The 11,992-nt window shown below is 39.9% G+C and overlaps 4 protein-coding genes across 4 annotated transcripts; 2 read left to right on the top strand and 2 right to left on the bottom strand.

Annotated features, from left to right (window-relative positions):
• Positions 1–132: 132 nt before the first annotated feature.
• Positions 133–901, bottom strand: SARC_10021 (hypothetical protein). Its single transcript, XM_014295946.1, has one exon. It carries the CDS (start codon positions 866–868, stop codon positions 203–205), a length of 666 nt encoding a protein of 221 aa, XP_014151421.1. The 5' UTR covers positions 869–901; the 3' UTR covers positions 133–202.
• Positions 902–1,485: 584 nt separating this feature from the next.
• On the bottom strand, positions 1,486–6,279 carry SARC_10020 (hypothetical protein). The gene is made up of 2 exons (XM_014295945.1): positions 3,536–6,279; positions 1,486–1,669 (listed from the first exon to the last, which is right to left on the bottom strand). The coding sequence occupies exons 1-2, from the start codon at positions 4,863–4,865 to the stop codon at positions 1,659–1,661; spliced, it is 1,341 nt and encodes a 446-aa protein (XP_014151420.1). The 5' UTR covers positions 4,866–6,279; the 3' UTR covers positions 1,486–1,658.
• Positions 6,280–8,234: 1,955 nt separating this feature from the next.
• SARC_10019 (hypothetical protein) lies at positions 8,235–11,008 on the top strand. Its single transcript, XM_014295944.1, has 2 exons — positions 8,235–10,093; positions 10,354–11,008. The coding sequence occupies exons 1-2, from the start codon at positions 8,250–8,252 to the stop codon at positions 10,838–10,840; spliced, it is 2,331 nt and encodes a 776-aa protein (XP_014151419.1). The 5' UTR covers positions 8,235–8,249; the 3' UTR covers positions 10,841–11,008.
• Positions 11,009–11,362: 354 nt separating this feature from the next.
• SARC_10018 (hypothetical protein) lies at positions 11,363–11,602 on the top strand (the record flags this gene model as incomplete). Its single annotated transcript, XM_014295943.1, has 1 exon — positions 11,363–11,602. A coding segment is annotated over one exon (240 nt), but the record flags the coding sequence as incomplete, so codon positions are not given.
• Positions 11,603–11,992: the final 390 nt, after the last annotated feature.

Here is an 11,992-nt window from a genome sequence, read left to right as displayed (position 1 = left end):
GGCGACAACAAAATGAACTATCAAGGAAACGTTGGTTTACTCTGCAGGCAGAACAATGCACCTGTTATACGACAAGGAAACGTTGGTTTACTTTCCAGGCAGAACAATTCACCTGTTATACGAATATTTGAATATTTTGCACTATTTGTGAATCTAATATTAAATCAGTTTTTTAATGATATGAAAGAATTGTATTTACAATTTATTCCTGTGCGGTGGTTTCCGAGTTGGTTAGCTCGTTGTACTGCTTTTGAACAGATTCAACAATGGGGCTGGCTTGCTCCTTGATGTTGGCAACAACAGGCGCGACACGCTCTTGCAAATCCGCGATGATAGGCTCAGCTTGAGTCTTTATTTCGGCAACAACTGGGGCGGCTTTCTCGTTGTATTGATCTTTAGCCATGTTGACCTTCTCGACAACAGCCTCGGACACGGTGCTGTATTGCTGGCTGACGCTCTCCTTTGTGCTTTGGTATTGTTGGTTGACTTTCTCACTTGCACTAACTAACTGAGCGTTAGCTTGGTCTAGGACCTGTGCTTTCTTGGCGGCAGCTGCATCGATGATATCCTCGGCGGGTGTCTCAATAACGGGGTACTTCTCAACTACAAAGTTAAAGTTGCTGAGCAAAACATCGTTAGCCTTGGTCAGGTACGCCATGAAAGACTTATTGTCAAAAACAGGGGATACATACTCGTACAGAACGGACTTCTGATTCTCCAGGAACGTGGCAGCGTTATTGAAATAAACGCTGGTCTTCTTTCCATGTTCATATAGAGAGGTGGCGCGTGACGAAATGTATGCTACAATGGGTACGGCAGCAACACGCGAGACGATGGTTTGTTGAGGCTGAGACTGTTGATCGGCCATTTCGATTTAAGTTGTTTTTAAAGTGTATATGATTGTATGCTGTATGCTTATGTAGAACACCAGTTTATATACGCGGCAAATTTGTACGCAGAAATGCATCAACTGTTAAAATAGCGAAATATCGAGAGAGAAAAATCGGATACAATTCTGAACTCTAAAGCCGGAAGCTGTAAATAGTACCACCCTTTCTGTAAAACGCAAGTCACGTTCCAATATCTTCACAACGGCTGCGGGCTGTAGTGAATGTATGGGCAAAGATTACAAAGTATTGATGGGTAGTAATCGAATATTTTCTATTTTTTAACTATAAAACCTAACAACGTGGCTTTATGAGCCAATGAGAAATTAGTAGATGAACGTGATGGCAGTTTGCCACAGTTATCCTCTATTTTACTCTTTTTCTTAGAAATAACAACTCCTACCAATTGTTCGTCCTCGTATCAGTCAGCTCAAATTGCATTCTCCTTTTTCAAGAACCAACAACAAATTGATCCGTTAAAAACTATGTTTTTTTTCACAACAAATTGTTGTATATGCGAACGCCAAACAGACGACTTACATACACACATACCATTGAAATTATATGTATGCGTAGTTGCGTACAGACTTCTTGACTTGTGTATTTACTATTTAGTGTAAATGCATTTTATTTATTTACCGGCGTTGAAGCTAGACACTCCTGGCTCCAGACTCCACCAACCGGTGTCTTTATTCTGCAAATAATTCGTTTACAATTTACCTGCAGATGCGTCATACATTACAGTGCTTTCTGTCAAGTCAGCCCTATTGCTTACGGTGCTCCTGCAAATCGAAAGGTAGCGAATGCAATTGTAATTAGTGTTGTTGTATTAAAGGCATAGATGTCATTCCACCGAATTCTGACAGTCGTTGCCGGTTTGCGCTGCGAAGATGGCTTATGCAAAAGCTGTTATTGGACGAAGAATCTGACGAGGGATGTCAGTTAAGTTATTTGGTATTGTATTCTGTATTTTATCTCAATACAGAAGGCATGAGGAACAGTGGAGAGAAGAGAATATTGTGTTAGTGCGAAAAAGTTCACGAAGCATCGTCAATCGTTTTCATAAGTAGCTAAATGATTTGAAGCAGGGCTAAATATGTTATAAAAAAGGTATAAATAAAACTAATGTATATATGTAAATAAAACTATATATATATATATTTATTTTTATCGATAGATTGAAATAGGTGAGAAAGATATGGATGTATATGTTAGCATACATGAATAATTGATAAAAGGATATGCATACGTCACATTTGTAGATGTATACATTCTACGATTATACATATATGCATCTATATATATATGTATATATACAAGCGTACACACACACACACATATATATATATATATATGTACATATATATATATATAAATATATGTACATATATATATATATAAATATGTACATATATATATATATAAATATGTACATATATATATATATAAATATATGTACAAATATATATATATAAATATGTACATATATATTATAAATATATATATGTGTGTGTGTGTGCGGAAGTATATGAAGAACATTGTTAGACGGATACGTATTCGTATACAAATTACATATATATATATAAATATGTACGCATAAACATAAATTTTGTTGAATGAAATACGTAAAGAACAAAATATTGATAGAAAGACACGAATTGTAATTGTATAAATTCAGATATATAGACACATATATATAAACAGATACATAAAATAGTTTTTGAAGCATGAAATGTATGAATTATGAATTTATGGCTACACACACATATATATATATTATATATATACACATATATGATTTGTGAAGCATAAAATGTATAAATATGTCATTATAGCTACACATATACATATATATATATATAAATATATGTATTTGGATATATATATATATGTATATATATTCATAGATCAAAACAGGTAGGAAAGTTAAGTATGTATATGTATAAATATAAAACATGCACACACACACACACACATATATATATAAATATAAATTTGAAGTATGTATATGTATAAATATAAAACATATATATAAATTCCGAAAGATATATATATACATATATTTTAAATATGTGTGTATGTGCGCAATTCGAAGTGAACGGATTGTCGTGCAGAGGGAGGAGTTGCGTGAGGTATTTTTTTTTGCCTGTAAATGTGTATAAATAGTCATGCATGTATATACCTACATATCAAAAATGGTAAGCATGATTACAATTGTTGCAGAACAATGAGAGCCATTTTGAGCACATATTACGCTGCAAATGGTTATGATTCAGCAGAACAAGAAGTATATACATTCACTCCACATATATTATATGTACAAAAAATTGTTTGTTGGATGGACTGGTGAAACTGTTCACATATACAGACTTATATATCATCATAGTATACAAATGAATATATCTTATGCATCAACCGACTGTACGATACTATTGCTGCCTCCCACAATACAGGCACCGCAAAAATACAAATTTAGCAAAGTAGAACCCAAGCAGAACATTGCATGCCTTAAGGTGCTTTTGTTTGCGCCTCAAATTTCAATTTGCACACATATGGGCCGTACTAGCGAACACGTATCAAGTTGGCAACCATTTCTCACACAACAGCACAATACATACTGTAATTAGATAGTATGCACAATAACATACCTTCAGGTACTGTAGTTTTCGCCGTACTCTTCTTTTTGACGTTTCGTTTGGCATTGCGCTTCTTTCGCGAGCCCTTGGGCAACGCCGGCGACGATACTACTTTGATTGTTGAGGGAGCACTCAAATTATCACCACTCTCTGTGTTCCCTGTTAAGGAAGCTTCAGTTGAATCCTTAGGTTCAACTTCGCTCGCCTTACTATCTCCTGCTTGTTCTACATCTATCTGAACCGTTTCAACCGTTTCAACCTGAATTGGCGTGGATACCTGTGACTCTTTATCTTCAATAGTTTCAGCTTCAGCTTCACTTATAGAGTCCTTTGTGGCGCTGGTTACTATAGTAACGGGTACATCTGGCTCTTTATCTTCAATAGCTTCAGCTTCAGCTGTACTTACAGAGTCCTTTGTGGCACTGGTTGCTGTAGCAACGGATACATCTGGCTCCTTATCTTCAATAGTTTCAGCTTTGGCCGCACTTACATAGTCCTTTGTGGCACTGGATGCTATAGTAACGGATACATCTGGCTCCTTATCTTCAATAGTTTCAGCTTTGGCCGCACTTACATAGTCTTTTGTGGCACTAATTGCTATAGTAACGGGTACATCTGCATGTACATCCGGCTGCGAACATGTACTCTCAGTGCGAGCCACGCACTTCGCAAATTCCTCGACAATCTTGGTATCGCCTTGGATAACTGGCTCTGTAGACTCTGTAGTTGTTTCACTCTCAACCTCAGCTGCGGTCGTATCCGGAGCAACTGAACAGTCCTGTGCCTCATTACCATTTTTAGGTGTATCTGCATTGGCCTCGATTACTTCAGCACTGAAAGTGACCAGAGATGTACGTTCCTCGTTTATGTTGTCCTCATTGCTGTCTCCCCCCAGACTTTGCTTAACCTGACTAACCACGGTATCTAATCTGTCTTTCTTCTGATACAAAAAGTTTACGTATGGAGCTGCTCTTTCCCTTAATGAGCCTAGATTTGGCTCTACAATCGACTCATAGTATGAATGCCACGCTTCTAATAATTCCTCAACAGTGATGTTCACACCGGGGTGTTTGGCAACAAACCTATCAAAATAGCTCATCATCATTACATCAATTTGTTTTAAGCGATCGTTGGCCTTCACGCTATCAAGGGCGGGTTCTGCATAGTGGATTGCGTTGGCTACTATACACTCAGTGTACTCTGAAGCGAGCTTGTAGAGGGCATGCTGTTCGAGGGCTTCGGCATGTTTCTTAACGGCCAATTCGTTCACCATCGATACCACAGGTACCGTACTCAACCGGGTGAAGATGGTCTGATCTCTATAAACGTCTAACTCAGACATAATTACCTGAAGTGAGAAGATATGTATCCCGCTAACAAATTTTGATTAGTTATAATATTTATTACAAGCAACTCAATCCCTCTACACTCTACAGTATGTAAACGAATACCCCAGAGTGCTCATTTATATATCGAGTGTATGCGGTTAAATGATACATACATCATGTATACATGTAAATATATTAATATTTATATGTACAAGTATGCAAGTATATCAGTTTCTCAACTCTCAAGTGATGAGCACAATATTTGTTTATATTTTTTTATTGTCAAATGATGACATCTTCATCGCCCCCGCAGTGTCACAGTAGGCACTGGGCATCACACCTCAGCCTGTCACAGTCCTGCACCACGTTTTGAAAGCGGCGGGACTTTTCAAACTTCGAAACCCAAAACCTGTCAATTTAAAAATCTACAATAGGATACCCACAGTCACACAAGAGATGGCAGTGAATGTCTATGAGGCTGTGTATGAGGCTATCCACTGTATACAGTGAAAAAGAAAAAAATGCAGCAGAAAGTGCCAGAAACCTTATGTTTTTTATAGTGTTGTAGAATGTAGACTCCTAAATACAATAAATAAAACAGAGGCTATGATAAAGTAGAACTGTAGAAGACGTGAGGGTTTTTTATAAACTTCGTGCAAATGTTTTTTGTTTTTGTTTGGAAACAAACAAAGTTTTTTGGTTTGTATTGAGAAGAAAAATACAGATAACATATTTTTGGGGGGTAAAAATCAACCAGGGCGGAGAAAATTCACCTTGTGTATTACGTTCAGAGGGCAGATTTTTGGATTTGGAGAATAAGGACCGAACTTAGGGACCTTATTTTTTTTATATAAACAATAGACGACGAATTATGATACATTGAGTCCCAGTCCCCCGAACGGCAATCACTAACACACGGTGACCTAACGTCAAGCCATTTCCCGTTAAACCGTTTTCAGATTGAATAGATAAGCGTTTCTGTTCAACTTTATACAACATATGGCCGGTGGCCCAAAAAACACGGCCCTATGGATTAGGGTCGCAAACAGAGACCAGGTTTCTTCCGATGACGCAGAAACCCTAATCCAGAGGGCCATGCAAAAAAATTGATTATCACAGTTTTAGCGCCAAAAAATCCGAAATCCGAAATCCGGTAGTAGTTGCTTTATTCTTAGTGAAAGTCTGAACTCTAACGCTGGACGTGGACTGCTTTTATAGTCCGCCGGGACCTATCTCTATCTATTCCCGAACAAACTTGTACTACTAACATCCTAGGCTATTAACTATAACTATAACACTTGTAGTGAGAGGGAAAGGCACGGGCCTAGAAAACCCTCTGTTACGATGTTCTCGACTTTCTCAAGGCGTCATCGTCTATGTATATTCGTAGACACTTTGCTCTGTTCGTGTATACATAGACAATTTTGGTATGACCCGTGTACAATGACACTCAAAAATCATCAGGGCCTGGTTATATACGATTAACCCTGGCTTGGGCCCTGAAATAAAAACCCAATGTGAATTTCCGGAATCATGACTCATCGTTCGTGACCCGCCAAAATTCAGGGTACCGAAGAGCAGAACAAAAAAACCGCAGAACTTGCTGTTTGCCAAAAGGCAAAATTGCTGTTCGACCAGACATTTTTCAGAGGCCAGAGGACCGAGTATATTTATTTTTAGACCTTTTCCACCTTTTTGTTGAATTTGTTTTTAAAGTTAAAATATACTAGAACATACAAACTTTCAGCCTAAGTTTCTGGTTGTTGCTTGTATTTTTTTATTTCGGTTTTTCATTTTAAAAATAGTATGAAGAACACAAAGGGCAGAAAGTGTATAATTTAGAAGGCTATGCAGAAAGGCTTTTTATTAAATTAAATAAAAATACCAAAAATGAGAAGAAAAAAAGCCAAAAGAGCGGCGGCCCGGCAGCCGCCGCTGGCAAACAGTCGACCCTTTGTTTTTACTTATTTCAAAAAAAAGCAAACAAAACATTAAGTCATATGTAGGACAAAGCCTTCTCAATTTAGAAGGCAATGCATAAATACATAAATAGCCTCCTAGAAATGAAGCAATGCATATATGTTCGTTTTGTTTTAAAGCAAAACAAAAAACAAAAATGCAGTTTGTATTGTTTTTTATCTATTTGTTTCTAAAAAGAGCTAATTATTAACATAAGCGAGAATTGATCGAAATAAATAATCAGTATCCTGTGAAAAACAGTTAGCAAGTCAAGCAACTTTCTTATTTGTTTTTTTGTAAAACAAAAAGCAATTCTCACGTCGTGAGACGAGAGTTCTTGACCTGACCCGTGAGTCCGTGACTGTGAGTTCGTGACTGTGAGTCCGTGTGACTGTGAGTCAGTGACTCGTGTGTCGTGACTCGTGGAGTCGTGTGCTGTGTCACTCCCCAGTGTGAACTGTGAATTGTCCAATTGTGAAGTTAGAAGGGCGGGCTAGGGTCAGTCTCGGGAGGGCCGGGATTAGTGGGCTGTGGGCTCTATATGAGACAAGGTTAATATGTCCTGTACTAAATAGTAAATATGATTCACACTCCACACTCCACAGTTCAGAGTCACAACGAGGACTGAGGGCTGAGTCCTATGGGTAATTAATTGGGTTACATATGAGACTCAGTTTCTCGGGGCCTCGGGCCTCGGGGGAGTTCCTGCCTCGTGGTCAGATATCAGTGATGCTATATATTTTCACTACTCTCATCAGATCATTGGAGAAATTACACCAGGAAGCGAGTAAAATTATTTATTACCATAAAACTCTGACACACTGTCACTCTGATGAGTCTCTGAGACTGTGAGACAGAACTGAAAACGTATTGAGAGTTGAGTTGTTGACTCATGAATCCAGATTCCAGAATCAACACTGTTGATGAGTGTTGTCAACTCTTTAGTCTCTTGTCTGTACTCTGTTCACTTTCTTGTTCTGTTGTTGAGTTGTTCACTGTTCCCTGTTCAGAGTTCAGACTTCAGTGTTGAGTTGCAAGATCGATGCTCAAAGAGGCACTACTCATGGAGTAAAGAGTCACTGCAACAATCAATGAACCAGTTGGGCAAAGGTCGGCTGCATTTTTATTGTCCTCTCAAAAACTGGGCCATGGGAGTTTCATTTGTTTTTATACCCTCGCTATTCATTCGTGTAAATCATATCACTACCGAATGCCGATTTCACAAATTTAAAAATTGAGGAAGATGATACGGTGATATCAGGATTTAGAAGCTTTTCTCTCCCTAGTACGAGGCAGAGCAATGGACTCCAGGGCTGAGAATGATGCTACGCCAAACTACGGCCTACGCCCTCGGCTCTACGACTACTCTACGAGTACAACCTACGTCCTACGTGCTAACGGCCGAGTCGAAAATTGCAGAACGAGACTTGTGTATATATATGAACCTCAGAAAAGGACAAAGTTGTATTATCACATATTTAGTTGTAAAGGTCACACATTTAGTTGTAAAGTCGGCCTTCAAAATGAGCAGCCTCTTGAGCAGATGTGCGTTTATCACTGCTGCTGCCTACTTCGCAACCATAGCGAATGCAGCACCAACCTCATCTAACTTCACTATCGGACTAAAGACTTTGATTTTAACTTCAGATGATGTCGCATCTTTTCTTCCAGAACAAATTCTGGAATCATACGGCGCGAGTTACGATATTCTTAATGTAGTTCAGAACTTTACACCGATCACTGAAAATCAATTAGAGCTCACTGATATCACTTCTGGACAACCTAAATACAATTCAATCGTATACACAAGCGTAACACTAGGTTACAACGACAAGGACGGCGTGTGGCAAGGCTATGGTTTGGATGCCTCCAACCGAGATCGTCTAGATGCTTACTGCGCCGAGTATGGCGTGCGACGTGTGTTCCTGACTGCTTATCCTCTCGACATCCAGGACCCAGCCATCGGTGTTGTAGATGGTGCTACAGGGATTGAAAGTGACGACATTTCCACTATGAGGTTTGTGGAGAACGACATGACTAGTGAATTGCACAATGCGCTGAACTTGGATGCCGCTTTCAAGATTGGCCAGGAGATCGGATTCGGTACCAACAAGTATTGGCTGACTCCTGCTCGTGTGGAAGCTTCGCTCAACCAGGACAATCATATCACTCCCATCATGGATTTAACATACATGACTGGCAAGGATCTGACGAGAAACATAGGCGCTCTAGTTGTGGCCAAGTTGGGCACCAAGGCTGAGGACATGTACTTTTTTATTACTCAAGACGTTTTCGGACTGCACGGTATGACGTTTGGCCATATGTGGTTTCCGTGGGTAACTCGCGGTCTGTTCGTTGGAGAGCGCAAGGTCAAATTGGGCACTCAGTTCGATGAAGTATTCATGGATGGCATTATGTACAATACGGTAGAGAACCGTAAAGGTCTCTTCAATGAAACCACGTCACCTTACACCTACCGTATCACTGCGGATGACCTAGAGGCACACAGTGCAGCGCAAGAGCGTATGAACCAGGAGCTACCAGAAGGTTCCAATATCACCCTGGAGATGTCTTTCAACGGTATTGGCTATGGCGAATTCGCGGATATGGAAGCATATGACCCGAACATGAATACGGCTGCAGTTGAGTTGTTTGATGAGTTCAGCTGGGTGAGTCACGAGTGGGCGAAACTCAACATGGATTGCTTCAATGGAATATGCGATGCGCCAATGGGAGGTACTCAGATCGACTACAATCTCCTGAGTTGTAGCGACTTTAACAGCAGCTGTTCCTTCGCTGGAGACGAGCCTATCTACCCCACAAGTGGATACACTCCATACGAGTATAATAGGTACGAGGTTTCACGCAATTTGTACTTTGCAGATGAAACTCTAAAAGCGAATAGCGAGGAGAACGCTGGATCCTGGTCACCTACATCGCTAGTAAGTTTCAATTCCACAGGATATTCGTATACCGAGGCCGTGAAAGCAATGTTAGAGAAGGGTGTGCGATATGGCGCTATCGTCAATTTGGAAACCAAGAACCCCTACCACCTTGAGGAGATCGAGGTAGTGACCGGTGCCGAAGGGAAAATTCTTGATACAGAGCAGAAGAACGCTTTCGTAGCTGAAATGGAGATGCAGCACAACGCGTCTGCTATCAAGGTGGTGCGCCGACAAGCAACACGTGTCTACAGTGACTGTTCTACTCCTACTCAGCTCACCATGGAGTTCAACTCGCTGTACGGTCCCAATTGCGTCCTATGTAACAACGGATCTTTCAGGTATGTATACATATCCGTGCCTCGCGCATGGTGAACGTGATGGGTTACCGTAGTTTCTTATCCACGAATGATAAAATTCCTCTGTTCTGGATGTATATGTACTCGCGGCAATAGATGTCGAATTTTATTTGTCAAAAAATCTAGGGCGTACATAATTTGTGTTTGATCTGATGCATCGTGAACATACTTGTGGCTGACTGCACTCCACCTATGACGTTAAATTCAATCACCTGAACTTGCCATGATATTTTAATGCACAGATACGAGCGTGACTTGACCTCGGACGAGATTATGTCCTTGGATGGCTTCGACGCTGCGAAGTTGTTGTTTGCCTTCAGAGGAGACGTTTATCAGTTCAATCAGATGAACATGCGTATGTACAGTAAGGAGAGTACCGATTCTTCTCTTGCACTAGATTGGATTGATGCGGCTACGCACTGGGTGCGAGAGTATACCTCCTTCCCCGTGTATGCGTACAAGTTTGATGACCTCGTTGCCGACTATTTGCAACGTGAAGAGCGTGACAATTGTAACATCACTGCTGGTATTGAGTATATTGATGGGGTCGCTACGGCCGTGAAGGTGAGCAGTCCGAACGCATGTGAAGCCAAGCTCACCTATACCACCACTTCAGGACAGACTGGACTCAAGCCAAAAATAGATGCTACAAACACATACGGAACGACCGATAGTATATACACGGCAAAGATCAACATGGACACTGTATCCATCCCACTTGAGGGCTGATCGCACTGTCGTTCTATGTACTGCATGCGTGCCAAGCCATCTGGTTTGTAGAACGCATTGTTTATGCGGTGGCGTATTTGTAATTGCTTAATTAATCATTAGAATAATAGTCCAAAATAATAAAATATAGGAATCGTACCTTGCTATAGCTATAGTTGGGGATCTAACCGTGCTATAGTTCGAAATCTTGCCGAGCTATGGCGGTAATTTACTCAACAGATTTTATTTACCAAAAAATATACCACATGTCATCGTTATCATCCCGAAACTCCGAACCCTAGAACCTTACTCATTATTTATATTACTTTTATAATATATAACTAGCTCGCTTTCTACAGATATCCGCTATATTTGCGCAAGAAGAGTATGTATTCTGGTCAACGAACATAAACACCTCTACAACTGGTAGAGCAGATAGATATACATTTGCAAAGTCTTACATCCGTAACAAATGTCTTCCGAGCACCAGATTTGTCGACTTTCCAGCAATAACCGGTGATACAAAGTCTTCAAGGTTGTACTATGGTCGATGGTCAGCATGTGCACATACACGAGGACATCCGTGACGAGATTGCAACACTCGAAGCCATCTATGGCGAACGTATAGAGACTTCGTATCCTACTACGCTGAGTGCAGATGTAACTGTGCAGTGCACCGTGTTGGTGGGGGGTGATGCTGACGACCAACTGAAACCCAATACCCACAGACTGGTATTATGGTTTCCACAGGGGTATCCAGAGGAAGCTCCAATACGCGCTAAGGTACGGGCCCTCCATACGAATATACTGTGGGAGAAACCTTCTTATCCAAGTCTAGTTGTATATGTTAGGTATTTGTTATAGATTACATATACATTTTGATATATTGTTATTTTCATATTAGATATGAGTCTCTATTTAAAAGGCTATGATATAAGCGCCTACTCTGTGCAAAAATGAAAATAAGCTTTTATTCATGTACACCTGATTTCTGTTCTGTAGGAACACATGTACATATATTAAACAACTGCATGGACATGCATGTATACAGTTTTCACACGCATTTTATATATTTATATTTATATATATATATTTATTTATATATTTATATACATATATATATATATATATATGTGTGTGTGTGTGTGTGTGTGTGTTTGTGTGTGTGTGTGT

The sequence above is a fragment of the Sphaeroforma arctica genome (assembly GCF_001186125.1).
Source record: "Sphaeroforma arctica JP610 unplaced genomic scaffold supercont1.1113, whole genome shotgun sequence".
Taxonomy (NCBI): Eukaryota; class Ichthyosporea; order Ichthyophonida; genus Sphaeroforma; species Sphaeroforma arctica.
This window is presented reverse-complemented; position numbering and strand designations above follow the sequence as displayed.